The sequence below is a fragment of the Mustelus asterias genome, chromosome 6, assembly GCF_964213995.1.
Source record: "Mustelus asterias chromosome 6, sMusAst1.hap1.1, whole genome shotgun sequence".
Lineage (NCBI taxonomy): Eukaryota > Metazoa > Chordata > Chondrichthyes > Carcharhiniformes > Triakidae > Mustelus > Mustelus asterias.
Genome location: NC_135806.1, coordinates 63,152,798 through 63,178,105, shown reverse-complemented (window position 1 = coordinate 63,178,105; position 25,308 = coordinate 63,152,798). Strand labels below are relative to the sequence as shown.

Sequence of the window (25,308 nt, the reverse complement as noted above, 5' to 3'; positions counted from 1 at the left end):
GATCGCCGTATGCGCAGTGGCCCACTCAGCGCAATGCTGCCAGCCTCTCCTGCAGTGTACAGAGCATGGGAGATTCATTTTGAAAATCCCACAGAAAAAAACAGCAGGATTTACTTGTTTTTACGCAAATTCGACACTTAGAATTTTTTTGGTAGAATCCCACCCGATATATTTCCTTCAATAAGGGAACTAAAACTGCTCACAGTCATCCAGATGTGGTTTCACCAGTACCTTGTACAGTTGAAGCAAGACTTCCCTACTCTTATACTCCAACCCCCTTGAAATAAGGGCCAACATTCCATTAGCCTTCCTGTGTGCCAGCTTCCTGTGATCCATGCGCAAGTTCCCCCAAGTTCCTTTGTGTTGCAACTTTATGCAGTTTTTCTCCATTTAAATAATACTCTGTTCTTTCGTTCTCCCTTCCAAAATGAACATTTCACATTTCCCACATTATATTCCATTTGGCAACTTTTTGCCCATTTACTTAACCTGATACCAATCAACTGCAACGGGACACGTTAGCAGAATGAGTAAACAAGTGGCAGAAGGAATTTAATGCAGATAAGTTTGATAGTTTTGGCAGAGGGATAGAGAGAAGCAATATAAACTTAATAGCACAGTTCTAAAGTCACATGAACATATATCTTTGAAGGTGACATGACATATTGGCAGTAATTAACAAAGCATATGCAACCTAAAGCTTAACAAATAGAGGTATTGAGTAAAAAGGCAGGGAAATGATGCTGAACATTATAAAACCCTGGTTAGGCCACAACTAGAATCCAGTTCTGCTTTCCACACTTTAGGGAGGATTTGATGGTCTTTGCGAGGGTGCAGAGGAGATTTACCAGAGTAATTCCACAGCTGAGCAATTTTAGCTACAAGATTAAGTTGAAGAAGCTGAGTTTGTTCTCCTTGGAATCAAAAAGATTAATGGGACATTTAATAAGAGGTGCACAAGCTTATGGCAGGTTTAGATAGTGTCGACCAGGAAAAGCTGTTCCCGTGAGCTGATGTTTCAAGGACGTGCGTGTGGACACAGGTTTTTAAATTTTGAAAAAGAGGTACATGGAGGACGTGAGGAAAAGCCTTTTTACGCAGCGCGTGGTAGTGACCTGGAACTCATTGGTTATGGGAATGCTGGAAGCAGAGAGAACACGATCAGAGGTTTGAAAAGGAAGTTGGATAAGCACCGAGGGGGAAAAAACAACTTGCAGGGCTATGGGATAGAGCTGGGGAATGGGACTGACTGGTTGCTCTGAATAGAGAGCTGACATCGACTTGATGGGCCAAATAGCCTCCTATGCCATGATGACTGTCTAATTAAATGGATTGGGAAAGGAGTAACAAAATATCCAGGAGATAAAGTTCACATGTCACAATTTCCGATTTACTCATTCTTATAAGTCTTCCTGATTTTTGGGATGTTCTTAGTCTCAGAAAATGATTGAAAACATTTCTGCAAACTCGTGCACCATTTTATCCTTGGACGCAATGTTTTTTAATGCAATTTTCTCTTGTAAAAGCTGAAGGAAAGGTGCACTTACCCTCAGGGGAGTGCAATGAATGTTCACTCAACTAATTCCTGGAATGAAGGAGTTAATTGCCCATCACAGCAAGATCGAGCTGACATGACGTATATTCCCTAGAGTTTAGAAGAATGATGATCTCATCAAAACATGTAACATTCTTTAAGAGACTTGACAAGGTGGATGTTGAGAGGATGCATTGGCTGTTTAGGACTGAGATGAAGAGAAACTTCCTCAAAGGGTTGTCAATGTTTGGAATTCTCTACCCCAGAGAACTGTGAATGTTTTGGCTGGAATTTTACTGTCCCGCCTACCACAGGCATTGGAACAGGTGAGGGGCAGACCATGGAAAGGTTCGTTGACCTCAGGCGGGATTTTATGGTCTCGGGACTAGCGAGACCATAAAATCCCACCCTTGGCTTTCAAACATGTTCAAGACCGAGGTCAATAGATTTTTGAGTACTAATGAAATGTGGGATGTAACTAAGGTGGAAGATCTGCTCTGATCTTGGTGAATGGCAGAACTGGGGTGTAGGACCAAGTGGCCTCCTTCCTTTCCACAAAGCTATCCCGTTTGCTTTACTTCAATACACTATGTGGCACAAATCCTTACTCCACGCAGGGGTGCTTGAAGGGAAATGTTGCTGAATGCTCGAGTTATACTGTGCACACTGACTAATCTCGCTTTATATCATTGGACCAAACAGCTTCTTCGTCTGATAGGCAAGCACAAACAGTAATGTTGTAGCAGACTGTGACATATAATGGATGATGTGCACTGTCAGCACAGGCGTCTTCCTGAACACGCCAACAATTTCTGTTGGTATTTTTGTTGGCATTGCTAATCTGAATTTCAGGAATCAGCATCTCACATGTCCTGCTGTTGCCAGTGTGAAAGCTAGTTCAGATTGGTGCGATCACAACAAACGTGAGTGCAAAACCACAGTCTTCACTTATCTCAGTACCTACATTTCTGTACATTTTGGCATCCTGTTTGCAATGACAGGAATATGAACATTGCGCTATAAACCAAGAACAGCGTGTTCCAAAGGCTGTGTTCAAACACCAACACTGTTGTATCTAATTTCAGTAAGAAGTTTAACAACACCAGGTTAAAGTCCAACAGGTTTATTTGGTAGCAAAAGCCACACAAGCTTTCGAGGCTCTGAGCCCCTTCTTCAGGTGAGTGGGAATTCTGTTCACAAACAGAACTTATAAGACACAGACTCAATTTACATGAATAATGGTTGGAATGCGAATACTTACAACTAATCCAGTCTTTAAGAAACAAAACAATGGGAGTGGAGAGAGCATCAAGACAGGCTAAAAAGATGTGTATGAGGCATGGTACATTGGGGAAACTATGCAGACGCTGCGACAACGGATGAATGAACACCGCTCGACAATCACCAGGCAAGACTGTTCTCTTCCTGTTGGGGAGCACTTCAGCGGTCACGGGCATTCGGCCTCTGATATTCGGGTAAGCGTTCTCCAAGGCGGCCTTCGCGACACACGACAGCGCAGAGTCGCGGAGCAGAAACTGATAGCCAGGTTCCGCACACACAAGGACGGCCTCAACCGGGATATTGGGTTTATGTCACACTATTTCACATAAATATTTCTGCTTTTTTCCTCCTGAGTCTTTATCATGCGATCCTAGAATCAGAATTTATGTCACACTATTTGTAACTCCCACAGTTGCGTGGACCTGCAGAGTTTCACTGGCTGTCTTGTCTGGAGACAATACACATCTTTTTAGCCTGTCTTGATGCTCTCTCCACTCCCATTGTTTTGTTTCTTAAAGACTGGATTAGTTGTAAGTATTCGCATTCCAACCATTATTCATGTAAATTGAGTCTGTGTCTTATAAGTTCTGTTTGTGAACAGAATTCCCACTCACCTGAAGAAGGGGCTCAGAGCCTCGAAAGCTTGTGTGGCTTTTGCTACCAAATAAACCTGTTGGACTTTAACCTGGTGTTGTTAAACTTCTTACTGTGTTTACCCCAGTCCAACGCCGGCATCTCCACATCGTATCTAATTTCCCCAGACCTTTCAGCTTTAGTCTGTTTATCTTCTGAATGTATTTGCTCAATGCCCGAGTTAAAAATCAACAGTATTCTGTGGAGTTCAAAGAATATATTTTGGACTTTTTTGCAGTGTTCACCTACAGTGGGTTTTTCTTCTATTCTTCTTGTGTGGACGCAATTGCGGGCACACCAATTATTGAAACAATAAAACAGCTTGCGCGGTTTTGTGTTGTTATTGCTTGTATATAGAATTTGTTCAACTGTGATATTTTATTTTATAGCACTCTGTGTTTACTCCTGGTTTCTCTTTTCCTCCTGTTGTTTTCTGGTTCTTTTACATCTCTTTCCATTTATCTCACTCTAATCTCCATCCTTCTACCTTTTCATTTTCTTTTGTCTTCCCTTTGGCTTCCCTAGCAGCTGATATGGATGCTCCTTCTCCAGTTATAGTACGGAACTGTTTGCAGTGGAAACACGTTTAGAAATTTGAACCACATCTACCCTGCTTATGCAACACTTAGATAATTGTTTGTACACAAGAGCTTGTGCATAGTGTTAGCTGTGTTCTCCCGGTGTGACCACAGGACATTACAATTGGACTCAGTACCCTTAGGTTAGAGAATGGAAGCATCACCCAAGGTTCTTGCTCACTGTTCATGAGTACTGCAGGAGTTAACTGTGTTGTGATTGGGCTGAAATGGGATGTGCTCTGTGATCATAATAGTTAGCCTCATTGTCACTCAGTGCAAAACAGTGGGTGGAATTTTCCGGGCGCACACACCCCGAAACCAGAAAATCCCACTTGGGGTCAACGGAAAAATAGTCAGATAAATTCACTGGCTTGTGAAGTAAATGATAACTTGGCTTCAGGAAGTGTCCAAAAGTGCCTATGGGGTAGTGCCCCATCACCTTCAAAAGAGGGTGAAATTGGGAAAATGCAATTTAGGAGACGTTATGTTAATATCTAGCTTAATTGGCCATGTAGAAGTCATAATCTTGATATAGTTAATACAATATAGTTTTGGAAAATCAGCTAACATGTTTCTATTATCCTGTAAACTAATAACCAAACAACATATGTATGTCCTGAACTCTCTTAGGCTTGTCTACCCATGACATTCCTCTGTGAGAAAATCATCTCAACACTGCCTTCCTGGAGAAAGCAAAATGGACCCAACCAGTTTATGTCATGGCAACAATTTGTTTATGATGTTCAGGACCAGATTAATCCCTTGGTGAGTGAAGAGGACCTGAGGGAAGTGGCTCAACAATTGCACAGTTTGGGAGAGGTAAGTGTTTTAGTTAGTTATAAGGAGTTAAGTCTAGAAACAACTACCTTGATGGTTGTTTCTCCATGCTTGATAAATAGCTTATTTCTCACTACACTAATTACATTGTGATTGTAAATGACACCTACTGCACCGTCTTCATTATTTATACTGCTTGTGAAATTAAGTGTAGGAAATTGGTTCATGTTGCCATTTTAATTGTGTTTAACAATTTGCCTTTAACGAAGTGCTGGCTTTCCTTAATTAATCCACACTTGTCCAAGTGACTATCAGTTTATTGCTTCTAAAAACTTTCCCAACCTCAAGGTTAGATTGTAGTTTAACCTTGGATCATTTTTCAAACAGCGTTTGAACAGCAATACTGCAATCCTCTGGCACCATCCTGGCATCTAATGAGGATTGAAAAATTATGACTGGCCAGTGCCACCACAATTTCCACCCTTCCTTCCTTCAGCTTCCTTGGATGCATTCCATCTGATCCTGGTGACTTATCAACCATAAGTAGAAACAATCTTATGAAATCTGATAGATCCTCTTTATCGATGTTAGTCCATGCAGTGCCTTAGCTACCTGCTGCTTGACTGTGACGTTGGCAGCATGTTCTTCCTTGGTAAAGACAAACACAATATACTCACTTTAGCACATTAGCCTCTGCCTCCATGTGTACATCCCCTTTTGAGTCCCTAATCAGCCCCAGTCCCTCTCTTTACCCTGTTGCTTTTCATATGCCAATAGAAGACTTTTGGATTCCTTTTCATGTTAACTTGCAGCATCTTCTCATACTGTCTTTTTGCCTTTCAAATTTCTTTTTTTTCCACTTCCCTTCTAAACTGTCTATTTTCAGCCTATGTTTCACTTGAACAATCATTCTGACATCTGTCATGCATGTTCCTTACCTCCTTCATCCTACTCTCTGGTCGTAAAATCCCGCCCAAGGCCAACGGAGAATTCCATTCTGCGAGCCGTACCCACCCCGATTCCGGTAAAATTACGGCCTCTATCTCTCTTGCCATCCAGGGATCTTTGGCATTGTTGCCCTACCTTTTACCCCTCTTTGGAATGTACCTTGCCTGTACTCAAACCATCTCTTTAAGGGCAGCCTTTATTCCATTACGGTTTTGCCTGCCAATCTTTGATTCCAATTTACCGGGGACAAATCTGACTGCACTTGAATTCTCCCTCCTCAAACAATGATCACAAAAATGTTCCCCTCCTGACACTTGATCCACTAGACCCACCTTGTTCCACAGAATCCAATCTAGCAATGCCTCCTTCCTCATTGGGCTGGAAACATACTGATCAATAAAGTTCTCTGAACATGCCTCAGAAATATTTTCCACTCTCTGCCCTTGACAATGTTACTATTCCGGTCCATATTAGCCTAATTGAAGTTTCCCATTATCGCTACTCTTTAGTTCTTTTCCCTCTCTCTAAATTTTCTCCACCATTTTGATTTGATTTATTATTGTCACATGTATTAGCATACAATGAAAAATATTGTTTCTTTCACGCTATACAGACAAAGCATACTGTCCATAGAGAAGGAAACGAGAGAGTGCAGAATGTAGTGTTACAGTCATAGCTAGGGTGTAGAGAAAGATCAACTTAGTGCGAGGTAAGTCCATTCAGAAGGCCGATGGCAGTGAGGAAGAAGCTGTTCTTGAGTCAGTTGGTATGTGATCTCGGACCTTTTCATTCCCAATATTCTGTAGCCTTGGGAATACATCCAACAGTGTAATGGCACCTTCATTGTATATCTAACCAAATATATTCTGTCCTTGACCTCTCCAGGTCATCCACTCTATCACTATGATATTAATCAATACTTCCACCTCTCCTGCTTTCTTTTCTTCTCCGTGTTTCCTAAACTATCTTTCCTGAACATCCTCTATCCAGGAATGCTTAAAGTAAAGTTTATTTATTAGTCACAAGTAAGTCTTACATTAACACTGCAATGAAGTTGCTGTGAAATTCCCCTGGTCACCACAGTCCGGCACCTGGTCGGGTCAATGCACCTAACCAGCATGTCTTTCAGACTGTGGGAGGAAACCCAGTAAGAAGTCTCACAACACCAGGTTAAAGTCCAACAGGTTTATTTGGTAGTACAAGCCACAAGCTTGCGGAGCACTGCCCCTTCATCAGGTGAATGGGAGTTGTGTTCACAAACAGGCATAGATAGACACAAACTCAATTTACAAGATAATGGCTGGAATGCGAGTCTTTACAAGTAATCAAGTCTTAAAGATACAGACAATGTGAGTGGAGAGAGGGTTAAGCACAGGTTAAAGAGATGTGTATTGTCTCCAGCCAAGACAGTTAGTGAGATTTTGCAAGAGGAAACCCACACAGACACAGGGAGAATGTGCAAACTCCACACAGACAGTGACCCAAGCCAGGAATGGAACCCTGTGGTCCCTGGCGCTGTGAAGCAGCAGTGCTAACCACTGTGCCACCGTGCCGCCTCTCATCTATTCCTGCCCTTTATGGAGTCATGTCTCCATTATTGTATTCCCACGTGGTTATGGTTGTTTGTACCACATAATTTTCCTAGTCTTTGGGTGGTTCTACCATTATCCTATGTTAACAACAGTTGGAGACTAATTTTCAAAGCTCAATTGTTTTCAGGGCTAGGATGATAATTGTGGTTTTGCTGCATTCCTACCATTTTCGCAACACCATTACTGACCTGTCAACAATGTGTGTTTATAGTCAATAGATTGTTTGAATGATTTAAAATGCAACAATCACTCAAACAATTAAACATGAACTGCCCTTGGGCGAGAGAATAGTGAGATTCATTGTATATTCTAACTGGAAGTAAGTTGACTAATTCCATTATCAGTGTAGGGCGGATGGCTGCTCAGGAGCACTTTAGATGAGTGCCATACTTCAGATTTGCATCAAAGCAAATTTAAAGCAAAAAATTGCCATCCAATTGATGTATTTGTGGACTCTCGGGGGGGGGGCTTCTCATTCACTACCATCAAATTATGAAATATAATCTGTTGCATCTGTAATCAAAATACAGGGAGCTTACCAGACAGTGAACTGAGTGTGCTAGACAACTACATTTACAGTTTGGATTGCTGAAAATGCTCTTGTGGAAAAATCTGGGCTTTGTGTCACTTTGATTTCATAAAACCTGGTCCAAATATCCCAGTATCCTGAGTAATGAATGTGTCATTGTCTTAAGACTGATCTACTGTCTTGTGCTCTTTTTCTGCATTGGAACAATGGGAGTGTCAGCATGCTGACCAGTTCAAAGGAAAAGTAGTGTTGCAATAATTGTGAAGTTAATTATTAACTGCATCTTTAGTCAGTCTCAGCTGACCTCGTACGACGCTTGGCAATCCATCAGTCTTGCACTGTGACTGCTGTAAATAACAAAAGCAGAACATTGAGATATGGGAGCAGGTTAGGTAAGCATGGTTAGAACTGTTTACCTATGTGGACAATGAACACCAACAGGGCTAGTTGGGTTAGTGACTAACCCAAGAGTTAGTTATTCTTTGGATTGTAACTGATATATTTTGATGTATCACAAAATATTTTTCCATACCTAGTCTAACAAAGTTAGTTTTACCAAGAAAAATATAATTGTGGATTATCGTAAGTGAATTTTAACATGGGTTTCACAGATTAAAAGTAAGTGTTTTGAGTTGATTATTAAAGCGCAGTAGCAGCACGTTGCTGGTTTGCACTGGTTACTGAGAAGCTTGGAGATCCCAGACCCCAATGTAAATAAAATGTGATTGTTTACATCTTATAAACTGTTTTTTCTTATTTCTGAACAATGTGCCTCTGTAGGCGTTTTACTTGTGCATTCTCATAACACAATGTCACTTGATGCATGCACAACATGCAGCCAGTTGAAGCTACCTCACTAGAACTGAAATGACAATTCTACGTACTTCAGAATGAAGAGATGAGTCTGAGATTGCACCAAAGAATGTTGCAACATTTAGTTTTATATGCATCGTGACTTTTCTATGGCCTGTATTAAGCACATAGAACCACAAAAATGAAACACTCGGCACAGAAAGTGAGGCAATAGGGTGGCATGGTGACACAGTGGTTAGCACTGCTGCCTCACGATTCCGGCCTCGGGTCACTGTCTGTGCGGAGTTTGCACTTTGTCCCCATGTCTGCGTGGGTTTTCTCCAGGTGTTCCGGTTTCCTCCCACAGTCCAAAGATGTGCGGGTTAGGTGGATTGGCTATGCTAAATTGACCCTAGTGTCAGGGGGACAAGCAGGGTGAATGTTTGGGGTTACGGGAATAGGGCCTGGGTGGGGCTGTTGTTGGTGCAGGCTTCAATGGGCCAAATGGCCTCCTTCTGTACTGTTGGGATTCTATGAAGCGAGAGAGATAATTTCAGAGCCTAGGTTCTAGATGGCTGAAGGCACAGCCGTAAATGGTGGGGCAAAGGAACTGAGGTATAAACAAGACCAGAGTTGAAGGAATGCAGAATCATCGGAAGGTTGTGGAGCAGGAGGAGGTAACAGATTGGGAAGGACGAGACCATAATAGGAATTAAACAATAGGATAAAAATTTTAAAATTTGAGATGTTAGAAGACCGGAGTCCATTTAATCATTGAGCACATGTGAAGGATGGGATTTGGTGCGGAAAAGGATCCTGGCACCAGAGTTCAATGAGCTGAAGTTTCTGGCAGTATCACCAATAACCTTGGAAACTCAAGAGAGTACAAACCAAGTGAAAGCAACCTCTTCTCATAACAAGCCCTGGCATCATCTTGTGTATCTGCACTGTGGTGTTTTTCCGGGTCAGTATATCTTTCCTGAGGTGTGGTCTCCAAAGCTGAATGCAGTACTCCAGATGGGATCTGACCAAGACTCTACAACTGAAGCATTACAGCTCTTATGATACACTTCTTTTGATTTGCTTTTAATACCTGTACACTAGCCACTGGAGATTTCTATACATGAACACCTAGATCCCTTTGCTGCTCCAGAGCTCCTAAAATCTCACCGTTGAGAAAATGTTTTGACTTGTTTTTCTTGGATTCAAAGTCGATGACTTAATAATTCCCCACATTGAACTCCATTGACATACTCATTTAGTCTGTCTGTATCCTTTTAACTTCTTACCCTGATCCTTCGAGAACTCGAACACTAAGGAGGCAGGAGGAGAGGTCATTGCTGTGTCTACGATTGACAGGTAAAAGTGAAACCTAGAGAGGGCAGATTCACCGATCAGGACGTTGGTAGAAAGATTTTGGACGAGGATGGTGTGGTTGATGGTGAGAGAAAGATGGGGGCTATTGGCAGTCACAGATGGTGTATTTTACGATTTTGATTAGGTGGTTTCAGTGCTGTGGCAATTACATAAGCCTGGTAAATAATATTTCCATATAAAACTTTTGACTGCATGTGTGCATGCAGGCAAGGTATAAAATTTCAGGAACGGCCCAGATATCCTCACAGCTCAGTTGCTGGAAGGTATTTTCTCCCTCATCTGAAGACATGTGATTCGTGATTCATGCTATGAAACACGTACTCTTTGCCCATTCTTCATGTATTGCAGCATATGACTAGGGAATATTACAATTGAGCCCAATCCTGTCACCACACACAATCCAAGTAGGAATCACTGGACATGATATCCATTGATCTCAAGTCAGGACAGCAGGGCTAGTGAAGGAGAAAGATGTGATAATATTGATTGCTATCTAATGTTGACCATTCTTTCTGAAAGGCTGTATGTTGTTTATAACATTGTTGACCTTACTATTTTGTCACGTAGCAATAAAGAAAACACATTTTTGTTTAAATGAGAATTATGATTTCTAATGAAGAATCTGCTTGAGTAATATTTTAATTTCATAATTTAATCGTTGTCTAACTTTATGGGTGGAATTTTCCTAAAAAAATGTCAGTGTCAGGTTCTGACTGAAAACTGGCATGTTTCTCCACAGAAACACAGCCAGGTTTCATTCCAGATTTTCTGACACTTTGTCAAATAATAAGTAGGGGGGCTTGCTTTGTACTATCATTCTGGTGGCAAGGCCGGCTCCCCAGACATCGGGCTGCTCTTTTTAAAGGGTACCCCAATCTCAAAGTAAGCAACATGCCCCCAACCAAGAGAACATCGGGACCTCTGGCAGACAAGGGAAGCATCCCCCAAACCAAGCTCCACACACACACACACACCCACTCCCAGCACTCAATAGTCCTGTCTGGGCATGAAACTGATTCCGTTGCTGGCGGGGAGGGGGGGGGTCGCAGGGAGGATCTTAAACTGATACTTTGCCGCTGCAAATCCCGTTATGGTTCTCTTGCAAGTGTTTGCAGCCATAATGGATTTAGTGTCCAGGGCAAACAAGCCTTGAGAATCGCAGCCTATATCTTACTACAATTTTATGTGCTTATTAGGTTGTGACACTCAACACACAGAATGAAATTAGTATGGAATAAGCAAACCAACAGAGAATGTGAACCTGTATACAGTGGTGCAGTTTATTACCTCTGCCATTGAAGGTGGATAGAGGTAAAGTTTTTGCCCATTAGACTGCGTCTGTATATAATATAACTCAAAAATTAATGGACGGATTTCCACGAAGCTTGGTACGCAGATAGGATATGGTCCAAAAAAGAACTGGTTTGTTTTTGGAGAAGATACGAATCTGGATCCTGGAGTTTTTTGAAGGATCTGTTAACATTAGGAGATGGGGTGAATTAATTTTTTTTAGAATGTTGTGGATTGTTTTATTTAGAATGATGTAGGTTTTCTCAGCTGTTGTGGTAGAATTTGGCACTGCTGTCAGTATATGAGCAGAGTTTTCAAGGCAGGTTGTTGGATTGGCCTAAAGCCTGCTCAGTATGGAAATTCTTAATAAAAAGGTTTCTTTTTACAGTTTTGTTTCATGGGATAAAAGATTACTTGACAGCGCATAATTGCTATAATTTAGTTGAGTTAATATTGAGTTGGCAGAGAGTCGTCTTCACTTGGTACAACTAATGAAGGGTCTTGAATCCAAAAGCTTTCTCAGTCATTATTTAATAAATATTTTCATTTGGCCTAATCAAGGAGAAACTGAATGAATTTTGTTTTTGTGAGGAATATGTGGAAAAGGTCATTCTTTTTGCTTGATCGTGGAACATTGTTACTAGGCTTGAGGAATCTACTTGTAGGCCTCTCATCAGTTTTCATAAGGCTTTCAAATTGGTTCATTATCACCTGAAAAGTAATTTTATGGCATAGGAATGATCAAATTTTAGATTTGATCTGAAATCCACACGCCAGCCTAAGATACATGAACGGCAGTCTGCACAATCGCTGAGCTGTATTTTTATGAGAAGTGGAGTAAGCTTTCCTGCCGTCACCCATGACATTTAATATCTTCATCAGTATTGTATTAGATGACATCAGAAGGAACAGTTTTGCAATACCGATTCCAGTCATTTCTGGAATCGGGGGCGGCACAGTATGAAGACATGCTGGTTGCTTCACAGTACCAGGGACGAGGGTTAAATTCCTAGCTTGGGTCACTGTCTCTGCGACGTTTGCATGTTCTCCGTGTCTGCGTGGGTTTCCTCCAGGTACTCCAAAGACATGCTGGTTACCCACATTGGCCATGCTAAATTCCCCCTCTGTACCCGAACAGAAGCTGGAGTGTGGCGACTATGGGATTTTCACAGTAACTTCATTGCAGTGTTAATGTAAACCTACTTGTGACACTAATAAATAAACTTTAAAAGTATTGCAGCAGTGCCTTTGACAGATGATGTTCAGCTGGGGAGCTCGTGTGCTGAACAGTGGGTTAATTTAATTAGTAAGATTTGTGTGCCACAGAGTCCATTAATATTGTTCTGTGTAGCTCCAGAGGGAATCTTCAAATGACTAATTATAGGAGGCAAGGGTCAGCCTGCTTTGCATCTGTGCCTGAAGTTCTGGTGCATGACAGCTTTAGCATGTGTACAGTTCTTCACGTTAGCGAAGGGCAAAGTACGCTGTATTAAAGTTGGATATGCAAGTGTAAGGTCATGTGTTTCATGTCCAGTTCATGTTTTCCAGCAGCTATTGTGCTGACCCTAGGTATTCCACTTGTTGTTTGATGGATATTCGCCTTCTGCATGATGCAGAATAACTTACCAAGATCCAACCACCCTGATGTTGTCTATGCCAGGTACATTCCACCTCATAGCTTTATAGAATCCCTACAGTGCAGAAGGAGGCCATTCAGCCCATCGAGCCTGCACTGACAACAATCCCATCCAGGCCCCACTCTCACAACCCCATATATTTAGGCTGCTAATCCCCCTCACACTAAGGGCAATTTAGCATGGCCAATCAACCTAACCCGCACATCTTTGGATTGTGGGAGGAAACTGGAGCACCCGGGGGAAACTCACACAGACATGGGGCGAACATGCAGACTCCACACAGACAGTGACCCAAGCCGGAATTAAACCCGGGTCCCTGGCACTGTGAGGCAGCAGTGCTAACCACTGTGCCACCATGCTGCCCACACAACAGCACGGCTTTGTCCTAGGTTTCACATGTTGCTTGCCTAGTCATTACAGGGCAAGACTTGGAGGACTGTTTTGACGCACCTTTTCCATCACAAGTTTTCCATGCATTGGGATTTTTACGATCATTGAACAGATAAGAAAGATTAGTTGAAAGAAGAACTGCCCTCATTGGGACTTATGTTCCTGCTATGGTCCAGGGGAAATGTGGAAATGCACCCACACTTTGTGGTGAATTGCACTGATTACATGCTACAGAACTACTATCTTAATTAGGCTAAAACTCTCACTTGCCTATTGCTTAATGACCAATTAAGAAATATATCTTTTTGGAGAGTAGATGAGCAAAATCTCTTTGGAGTCAAGTTTTCTCCAAAATGATGAGCCTATTCTTGGGAGATTGGATTTTAGTCAATCCTCTGAAACTGATCCAGTAACCCAATATCTTGGGCTCCACAATAGTGGACTTGAGTGCACAGTCCACTATTTCTAAAGTAATCTGCTGTAACCTTTCCCTTTAAAAATAGATTTGGGCTGCTAAGTTAGCGATCTATGAAGTTAGCCTCTAGGCACTTGTGTAAATAGTTATTTGGGCGACATGGTGGCACAATGGTTAGCACTGCTGCCTTGCAGCGCCAGGGACCCGGGTTCAATTCCAGCCTCGGGTCACTCTCTGTGTGGAGTTTGCATGTTCTTCCTGTGTCTGCGTGGGTTTCCTCCGGGTGCTCCGGTTTCCTCCCACAGTCCAAGGATGTGCGGGTTAGGTTGATTGGCCATGCTAAGCTGCCCCTTAGTGTCAGCAGGATTAGCAGGGTAAATATGTGGGGTTACAGGGCCTGGGTGGGATTGTTGTTAGTACAGGCTCGATGGGCCGAATGACTTGCTTCTGCACTCTAGGAATTATATGACCAGGAACTAAATTGCAGCTGTAACTTGTGAAGGCATTAGTCTGTGCTTTCAGGAAAGGAGAGAAGATAATTGCTAGAGTTTCATGTAAATGATTCACAATTTAAAATAAAGGCTACATGGCATGATTCTTTAATCAGGGCTAAAGAAAGACACAAGGCAAACCACATTTATCAGTATGAATTTCTCGGTAAACGTCCTCTTTTGATGATGTAAAATTCTGGAGAAAAGAAGGGATTCAGTCAAATGTTGAGTTACTCACTGAATTAGTCAAACTTCTGACTCCAGAAGTGAGCTACCACTGAGCCAAGGTGTCACTTGCAGCTAAAGAGCCAAATCATTACCTCAGAATCAGAAGATCGTGGGTTCAAGCCCCAATCCAGGGACAATAGCATACAATCTAGATTTTCATTGGAACGTTGGATTTAGGAACAGGATTCAGCCCTCTGATTCAATAAGGATAAGGTTGATCTGACTGTGGTTTCAACTCCACTTTCCTCGTCTATCAAAAATCTATCTGACTCCAGCTTGAAAATATGACCCAGCCTCTCTTTCTTTCTGGGGAAGCAAGTTCCACAGACTAATAACTGTCTGGGAGAAAAGAATTCTCATCATCTCCATCTAAGATGGGATACGACTTATTTTTAAACTGTGTCCTCTTGTTCTAGTCTCATAAGTGGAAGCATTTTCCTGGTGTCCACCCTAACTAATCCCCTCGTGATCTTAAGTGTTTCAATAAGATCACCCCTCATTGTGCTAAACTTCAAAGGGTAAAGACCTGTTCAATCTTCCTTCCTAAGATAAGTCCTTCATACCAGGGATGAGTTGAGTGAACATTCTTTGAACAGTTTCTAACTCAATTAAATCCTTTTTCAAATAAGGAAACCAAAACTGTATACTCCAGATGTATTCTTTCCAAGGTTCTATACAGCTGGAGTAGAACAGTAGAAATTCCCTATTTTAATATTCCATTCCCCTTACAATAGAGCTAGCATGCCATTACCTTCCTCTTCACCTGCTCTGCCTGCATACTAACTTTTTGATTCATGTGCTAAGACACCCAGATCCCTCTGTACCACCAAATTCTGCAGTCTCTCTCCCTCTAAATACTAAACCACTTCCCTATTCTACCTGCCTGGCAAAATGGGCAAGTTCACATTTTCCCATATCATACTCCAACTGCCAAGTTTTTGCCCATTCATTAAACCTGCTAGCTTGATGTCTTGGCAAATTTAACTACCATGTATTCAGTCCCTTCATCTAAGTTATTGATATAGATTATAAATAGTTGAGGCTGCAGCGCTGATCCCAGTGGCACTGCATAAGTTACAGCTCGCCAATCTTGCTCTCTGCTTTCCGGTAGCTAATCAATCTTTTATCCATGCTAATATGTTATCATTACATACCTTGAGTTCTTACTTTGTGTGGTAACCTTTGATGTGGCACCTTCTCGAATGCTTTTTAGCTATCCAAGTATATCACGTCTGCAATTTCCTATTTAACCATCATGCTTGTTAGTTCCTCAAAGAACTCTATTAAGTTGGTGAAGCGCTATCTTGCTTTCAAGAAACCTTTTTGACTATCTGATCCTAAGCATCCTGCTATAACCACCTTAATAATGGTTTCTTGCAATTTCCCTGTGACAAATGTTGGCCTAACTGGCCTAGAGTATCCTGTTTTCTGTTTCCCTCCTTTCTTGAATAGAAGTGTTACGTTTGCTATTTTCCAATCCATTGGAACTCTTCCAGAATCTAAGGAATTTTAGGAGATTATAACCAATACGTCTGCTAAATCTGCAGCCACTGAGTGGTGTCACTTTCAGATGAGACATTAAACCATAAGGTGTAGTTTACCCTCTCAACTGGATGTAAATTTTCAAAGAAATTTCTCCTGATGCTGTGGAAAACGTTTATTTCTTATTTGGGTAAATCAATACTAACAAAAACAAATTATTTGTGGGTGACACCTTCACATGTGCAAATTGGCGCTGCATTTTCCAATATTATAACTGACTATATTTTCTAAGTGTTTCACAGACTGAAGCAAAAAAAGGCTGTATAAAAGTAAGTTCTTCCCTTTCTTAAAATGTAATTGTCTCTTTATTTAGTGATGAAGTTGCAGTATTCAATTTGCTTTTGTGGTGAAATACATCGGTCAGCAGTTTTTTTTTAACTCTGGTGTCTAGTGTATAGAGTATCCTGCCTTTTGATTACTAAACTCAACACCTGTGAGCCCAAAGAAAACCTACACGAAAGAAAATGTAATTTTTTAAGAATTCAAATGATTTGTCACAAACCACCAGGATTTCAGTTTTACAGTTTATCATCTGAATGTCTCAGTGAGACCAGTGCCTTTTGATCAAATTCAGCTGCGCATTTGGTGATTTGCGTATATAATCGCATAATATATTGCAAAAACAACTCCCACTTCTTGCAATACTGATACAGTTTTGTAACAAATGTCCTTGGTTATGTATCTCTCTTCCTGTTGCATGTTGTTATTTGGAACAAAATTAAATTGAAGGGTGTAGTTTGCAAGCTTGAACTAAAACACAAACCACAAGAACAGAGTTTCTCTTTGAAGGAATGCAGCTGTCTTGAATTGTCAGGTGCATCGCAAGGTACTCAGACAACAGCTTGCCGGTGACTGATGATCTGGAGATTATTATGGTGGTAAGCTCCAAATGTGGGGGTCAGTTAGCTCAATTGGCTGGATGCCAGAGTGCCGAATAATGCCAAGGGTGCAGGTTCAATCCTCATACTGGCAGTGATAGTTTGTGGAGGTCTGTCTCCTTACCTTTATTATGAAAAAGCAAACTGAACACTAGATGAATGCATAGCTATACATTATCGGATTAGGGAGAAGGAACAGAGGTGCCATTAGAATGGCCTCCCCTAACAAGAGGGAGGTCCCACCAACTCCTCAGCCCAATAATTACCATTCAAAAATGGTTTTACCCAAGTGAGAAGGCAGACTAGCCTTTCACCACACTTGATACTGAATAGTTCCCCTCAACATTTATGACCAATTGTCTCTCTCTAATGGATTTTTCTTCTATACACTATTCTGAACAGGCCGTGCATTTTAAAAAAGGCAAGCTTCATCTTGGCGTATGAGTGGGTACCGCTCATTTGTTGAAAGCATCAATTATTCAATTTTTCCTTCACCTTTTCCCCCTCAGAACCTAAGCATGTTGACTCCTCTTTGGTATCTTTCATTATCTTAAATTAGATATGCTTCATATGCAAGTCGCAGTAGGGGAAGTTGGGATCTGACTGAGCTCTGGGGTTGGGGGGAGTGGAATGTAATCCCAATCCCATACCAGTCTGATTGTTTCCTTACTGTTTACATAAGGGTCATTTTCCGGCAGGAATTTTGTCTTGCCGTCTTTGTAGCCCAAGAGATGCTGAGGACAAAGCATCACCTTGTATTAGTGCTGGAACTCGGGACCTTCAGGTCTTTGTGGTTGTTTGATGCCGACTTTGCTCAATTGAATCTCTGGGGAAAGCTAATTAAACAATGTTTAAAACAAAATCGTAAAGAGGGAAAGTTTAGAAAATATGAAGAATTACTTTGCATTCAGAAAATGCCTTTTGCATCAGAGTATCCCAAGGTTGTTTGTATCCAATTAATTACTTTTGAAGTATAATCGGTGTTACATAATTTAAGTGAATAGTTATGTACAATGTCAGTAGTGACTCGAATAAAATCACCTTGTCTTAACATACTTGAAATTATACATTTCTCCAGTCGATTGATTTGGTTGAGATACATCCTTGCTCCTTGGTAACAGATTTAAACTGAAAATAAGTGTTACACCCAAATAATTGAAATGATTTATTACTGAAGCTAAGAGTAATTATTTCCAATCCACTAATAATCTCCCCTCAATGTCCTTTGCCACACAGATCAATATTTTACAAAGTGAAACTATCCAAGATGTGGTGCTTCTGGATCCTCGGTGGCTATGCACCAATGTACTCGGAAGACTTTTGTCCAATGAGAATCAAAAGGCTTTGCACCACTACAGGGGTCGATACACAATAGATGACATCCTGCGCCTGGTATCCGAGAAGGATGTGGAGGAGCTGTTGCAAATTCTAGACGCAATGGACATCTGTGCTCGGGACTTAACGAGTGGATCAATGGTAGATATTCCCGCTTTAATTAAAGTGGATGGTCTACACAGATCCTGGACTGATGAAGATGATGAAATGATGGTTTATGGTGGGGTCCGCTTTGTGCCTGTTGAACACCACACCCCATATCCTTGTGGCATTTTCCACAAAGTGCAGGTGAATCTCTGCAGATGGATACATCAGCAGAACTCCGAAGGAGAGCTAGATGTAAGGTTATGGACCAATGGGTCAAAAATATCCAACAAGGGAACGGAAGTCTTGGTGTTGCTGGTCAACCATGGGCAGGGTGTGGAGGTACAAGTGAGAGGATCAGAAACTGAAAAAATAAGATGTTTCATGTTTCTGGATTCCATTTGTAGTGTCATTGATAATCTATTGGCGACTACTTTGCCTGGAATTCTAACTGTCAAGCATTACTTGAGCCCCCAGCAGCTTAGGGAGCACAGTGAACTTGTTATGGTTTATCAGCCTAGAGACTTCTTCAGAGCTCAAGCTCAAAAAGAGACTTCACTCACCAATACCATAGGGGGCTACAAAGAGAGTTTTAGTAGCATTCTGTGCTTTGGTTGCCTCGATGTCTATTCTCAAGGTCACCTAGGAATGGATATTCCAGTATCCGAACTGAATCTTCTTGCAAGAAGGAAACTTAGCCGCCTACTGGACCTGCCGGATCCCATGGGCAAAGACTGGTGCCTTTTGGCTACAAACTTAGGACTTGATGATCTTGTTGCAAAACTCAATGCTCAAAACGGAACTTTAAAAGAAGGGAAACTTTCTACAAGTCCAACTGGTGCTGTATTGACTGAGTGGGCAGCCTCACCAGAGAACTCTGTGGGCCTTTTAATGTCAAAACTAAGAGGACTGGGCCGTCGGGATGCTGCAGACTTTCTTTTAAAGGCCTCAGCTGTTTTCAAAGTTAATTTAGATACCAATGGACATGAAACCTACATATCCAGTTGCAATGGGGGAACATCTTATAATTCAATCAGCTCTGTAGTTTCAAGATAAAAAAAATACAAGTACTGTGAAGCTGGTGAGAGGTGCAATTTTAACTGAATCCCTGACTTAATAAAATGCATTCATTGTGTACAGATAGTGCTCAAGATAACTGTGTAACCTGCTTCCTTCAACAAGGAGACAATAGCAAAATGTACTGTTATACACTTAACATTTTTACTTCCATACATTAGACCACGATTCCTTGGTACTTACCATTTCAATGGATTATTTACTGCTTTCTGTAAGAGGCAGTAAGTTTTTAACAAAAAAAAACAGATAGTTGCGATCTTAAATTGAAGCGGATTTGCCACTTATGCAGTTACACTTTACAAAGCTGCCGTGTGCAAGTTATCCAATTTGTAAGGAATATCTTCATCTCTTTGTAATGTCATTTGTGGAAGTAAGTTCAAAAGAAGCTGTCTGCAGGAATGTGAACTTTTTATAACATGTTTTTCACCATCTCAACCCATTTACTCTCTCAATTTTCTATAATGGTGGGGAAAAGGCGAATGTTTGTTTGCTATTGACAATATTAAATTTGATATGTAACGTCGACAACCAAATGCTAGTGCCTTTTTCAGGAAAGGGTTTCCTGTTGTAAGTAGACCAATATTTGTTAAAACCTTTGCATAAGAATCTTCTACCTCCCCATTTCTCTCCTCTTGAGGACCATGCATATCATTTACCATACAAGACATTTGTACTTCCTTTTTGTATAGATTTTTCAATTTTGGTCAACTTCTATTCATATTGACGTGGTTTATCCACAGTTTAAAAGGGAACAACGTTATGTGGTAGTTTCATGTGCATTGACAATAAAATAGTGATGTACAGTGAAATTTAATGGTGGGAATTTCTTCCATTTTTTGACCTTTGCTCTGATAGGAAGCATGTAATTTTAACATTGCGACATAATCTACACAGTTACCTACTTGCTTTTTAGTGTAGTATTATAACATGAAGTATTTTTAATAAACAACTTATGAAATATTAAGCTTTTAAAAACCCAATTACTTTTTGCATTTTGAAAGTTACTTGTTACTTTTTAATGCTGTGGGAAGCTAAAAACCGAGTAATACAGTGGCACATGTTTTTCAGGCACAACATATCGGGTGCGGCACGGTGGCACAGTGGTTAGCGCTGCTGCCTCACAGCTCCAGGGACCCGGGTTCAATTCCGGCTTCAGGTCACTATCTGTGTGGAGTTTGCACCTTCTCCCCGTGTCTGCAGGTGCTCCGGTTTCCTCCCACAGTTCAAAGATGTACGGGTTAGGTTGATTGGCCATGCAAAATTGACCCTAGCGTCAGGGGGATTAGCGGAGTTACGGGAATAGGGCCTGGGTGGGATTGTGGTCGGTGCAGACTCGATGGGCCAAATGGCCGCCTCCTGCACTGTAGGGAATCTATGATTCTATTCTATGATGCTATGAACATGAGAGCTTAAGCATCCTGTAGAGGAGGGCACATTTGTTCATTTTGTGCCAGAGGTCCACTGTCCAATATATGAGAAAAGGGTAACTAAGGCTTGCTCCTAAGACAGTTAGGTCCCAGATCCAGCACCTGTTTGAGGTTGGCTATGCAAAAGTGGGCTGTCCTCCTCCTCCTCCATTCTGATCACTTCCCCCAGTTTCCTACGCCCCATCTCCTGGACCTGGTGAGGCAGTAGCTCAAAATTGAAATCCTCCTCAGCAGTTAGCTGCCTGGAGGTTGACCGCAGACATCAGCCTTGGCCTACCTGTTTCATTGCAGAGATCATTCCCTATGCATTTGTTCATTATACTTGCAATTATTTAGTCCCTTTCACATAGTTTTTTTAAAATCCCAAGGTGTTTCATGGAAACGTTACATTGCAGAGATCATTCCCTATGCATTTGTTCATGATACTTGCAATTATTTAGTCCCTTTCACGTAGTTTAAAAAAAATCCCAAGGTGTTTCATGGAAACGTTACCAAACAAAAGATTTGACCCTGAATCACATAAGGAGGTATGAGGCAGAGGACCAAAAGCTAGTTGAAAGAGGGAAGCTTTGGGAGTGACTTAAATGAGGAGAGAGATAGGGCAGAGAGGTGTAGGGAATTCTAGAGGTTGAGGCCTTTACATCTGAAAACATGGCTGTCAATGATGGAATGATTAAGAAAGGAGATGCACTAGAGGCCAAAATTGAAGAACATGGAGATCTTGGAGGATTGTAAGATTGGAGGAGGTTACAGAGATGGGGAGGGATTTGAAAGCAGGTATAGGAACACTCGGCTTGAGCCATTGTCAGACTGGAAGCCAGTGTAAATCATTATAGAGGTGAAGAAACATAGAGGATTTGGTAAAAGTTCAGGTACAAGCAGCAGTATGTTTGATGAGTTTACAAAGGGTGGAAGGTGAGAGGCCACCAGGAGAGTGTTTTAAAATCCAAGTCTAGAGATATCAAAGACATGGATGAGGATTTCAGCAACAGCTGAACTGAGACAGGGTTGGAGTCAATGCAATGTTACAAAGATGGAAATAAGTGCCCTTGATGGTCAGAAGCTCTTTGCAGGGTCATATCCAACACTCAGATTGCAAATAATCTAGTTTAACCTCAGTCCGCTGCCAGAGAATTGGTTGTTTTCTGTGGTTAAGGATCAGGAGAACTTTGGTCTTCCCAATATTTAGTTGGAGGACACTTCTGCTTATGGATGAGCTTGACAATTTAGAGACTGTGGAAAAATAAAGTTGGCGAAGTTGAACTAGATACCATCAGTATACATATGAAACCTGACGTGTTTCAGATGTTGTCACCAAGAGACAGAACATAAATGAGAAATAGAGGGGGCCAAGTATAGATTTTTGGTGGACATTGGTGTGGAAACAGGAAGAAAAGCCATTATAGGTGAATCTCTGGCTGTGACTGGAGTAGAACCAGGTGAGTTGAGCCCCACCCAGTTGGACGATGGAGATGGGGTATTGGCTGAGAATGGTCCAATCAACCACGTCAAAGGCTATAGGCAATAAAATACTGCACTCAATTATTAAAAACCCTTTACATTAAAACGGGCAATGCTGGAAATATACGGTCAGTTTATCGGTGAGAAAGCAACAGGTTAAAGTAAATTAGATAGTGTGGATTCACCTTTGGAATTGGACCTGGATGCTATGTGAATTATTTAATGAAAATTTTTTTTAAAGGCCGGTAATGCAGTGACTCTAATTTTAGTAGTATTATAAAAACTGGTGGAAAATGTACAAGGATAATCTAGGGAGACAATAAAAAGGTGTTAAAAGATAAAGCCATAAAATAGCTACTGAGAAACTGGAAATTTCCAATCCCATTGCAGCAAACAAACATCGGCAATAAACAGCAGAAATAACACCTCGCACTCCTACTCGGATATAAATACTGAGAACCTTGCACTGACTGGATTTGCATAATGTTGAACAGAATAACCTGGCAGAGATTACTTGTACAAACATAGAATTGCATTTGCACTTGGAGATGTGGCCTCTTCAAAGTTTAACTGCAGAAGCCTGCTCCCCTCTTTGCAGTTCCCAACTGCCTCTGACTCTGCCTCCACTCCTTTGCACGCCTGTCATACTCCATCCCTTCAAGAACTGTGGGTGGTCATTACTACTAACACTAGATGCATCTGCAACAGGTAGATTGGTGGATGCTGGAATCTGAAACAAAAACAGGAAGTGCTGGAAAATCTCAGCAGGTCTGACAGCATCTGTGGAGAGAGAATAGAGCCAACGTTTCGGGCTCTGAAGAAGGTTTATCCAGACTCCACACTGGCTTTTTCCCTCTCCACAGATGCCGTCAGACCTGCTGAGATTTTCCAGCATTTTCTGTATTTGCCTAAAAGGATGTCTTGGCAAGATGTACAAGTCAAATTAATGGTGTGAAATTTCTACCAATCAAAGCACTTTTTTTAAAATATACTTTTCCAATTCAATCAAATCAATTCCAATTCAGAGTCTCAACAAGTTGAGACATTTCCCATCCAAGCTGACAAGACAGGGTATGCAACCCCTGTCTTGGGCCTGATCTACATGAGCCAAGCTGATTGGAGGAGGCGCAGGTCCTCCTCCTCCAAGGCACGATCCCACCCGCACCCCAGCCAAAAGGCCGAGATGCCGCTCCAAAAAGCACTTGCCTCTAATGAAGTATATTGTAGGCAAATGTAACAACTAAGGTCTCTCACAAGGGCAATGATATGAATAAGCAAATAATCTGTTTTAGTGCAGTTAGTTGAGGAATGTATATTGCCCAGAGCCTGAGGAGAGCTCCTCATTGAATAGTGCCATTAGAGAATGATTTACAGTTCTTGGGTTACACCCCAGTGTTTTAAGTGAAATATTTTTAATCATGTAAAAAATATATAATATTGATGTAGATAACTGAATTAAGGAGGAGCACAGTATCCAGGGTAAGAATGGGCTTCGCTACAAAGCTCCCTATCTGCCCTCGCAGTCAAAGCTCATGTACTCTGGCCAAGCAATACTGACAACTAACTCAGCACGGAGTGATTGCTTTCATGAGGGGTGAGAAACAATATTAAAATATTGCTGCATTGTAATCACATCCGAACAATTGATTCTTCTCTTTGGAATTATGACTTAATGACCAAGTAGTTCACAATTACTATTTAGGGTAGAAAAGATATGTCACCCCCACCATTTCACAAGACAAACACTTAAAATTCAAGTTGTTTGGTATAAAAATCATGAGTTGCTGTTTTTTTGCAAAGTACAACATAGATTTCCAATTGATTTGTAAACTAACTGGTCACATGCAACTACATTTAGTTTGCATATGGTTATGAAAGCAGACCTAGAGTGTGTAGTGCTCAAAAATCCTTTAAAGGAAATTAGAGAGAGGTGTAAGAAGTATAGAGTAGTTATAATGGGAGACTTTGATAATCCGAGTATAGACTGGGACAGTAGGAGTATAAAGGGAAGAGAGAAACAGGAGTTCCTAGAGTGTTTTCAGGAAAATATTTGACAGTCGTCTGTCTCCACTCCAAAGAGGAAGGAGGCACTTCTAGCACTGGTTCTTGGGAATCAGGTGATCCAAGTAGATGTAAGTGTCAGGAGTGGAACATTCGGGGGACGGTGATCGATCAATATATCATAAGGTTTGGAAACCAGGAACAATCCAAAGTAAGATAATTAACTAGGACTTCAGTGAGGGTGAAAGCAGATCTGGCCCAGATCAATTGGAATCAAAGATTGGCAGGGAAAATGGTATCTGAACACTGGGCACCCTTTAGAGAAGAGAGAGTTCAGGAACAGGCAAAGTATTTTCTCACAAAGTGAACAGGCAGGGGGAAAAGAAAGAAAAGGTTCCTGGATTATATAGAGATTCAGAGGAAGAAGAAAAAGTGTGTCAATGACATGTCACGTGAACAAGATAACCAAAACCCAAGCAAAAACAAGAAAGAGAAAGTGGGAGAGTATGAAAAGACATTACCAGCTAATATAAATGATAATCCAAAAATATGTTACAGGCATCTAATTTGTAAAAGGAGGAGTGGATACAATTAGGGATCGAAAGGAGAACAATGTATGAAGGCAAGTGTGCACTGAGCTGTTAAATGAATACTTTGCATCTGTCCTTACCAAAGAACAAGATGCTATCCACACCTTGTGAGAGAGGAGGTAATTCAGACACTCAAAGGGTTTGATGCTGATGGGGAGGAGGTTTGGATAGGCTGTTTGTACCTCAAGTTGATAAGGCTCCAGGATCAGATGCAATGCATCGAAGGATATTGAGGGAAGTGCGAGTGGAAACTGGAGGCACTGACCATAATTTTTCAGTCTTCCTTACATTCTGGAATGGTGCCAGAGAAATGAAGAATTGCTAATGTTACACCCTTGTTCAAAGAAGGATGTAAAGGTAAGTCCAGCAATTACAGGCCACTCAGTTTAACTTCAATGCTGGGAAAAGTTCTAGATAATTT

The 25,308-nt window shown here is 41.3% G+C and overlaps 1 protein-coding gene across 2 annotated transcripts in view; it reads left to right on the top strand.

Moving 5' to 3' along the window:
* dapk1 (death-associated protein kinase 1) overlaps positions 1–20,386 on the top strand; it is a 203,006-nt gene extending 182,620 nt beyond the window's left edge. For both annotated transcript variants that reach the window (XM_078214417.1, XM_078214418.1), the window contains exons 25-26: positions 4,657–4,845; positions 18,149–20,386. In XM_078214417.1, coding sequence (XP_078070543.1) covers positions 4,657–4,845; positions 18,149–19,387 — 1,428 coding nt within the window. In that variant the 3' untranslated portion in view covers positions 19,388–20,386. The remainder of the gene's footprint in view (positions 1–4,656; positions 4,846–18,148) is intronic.
* The last annotated feature ends 4,922 nt before the right edge of the window (positions 20,387–25,308 follow it).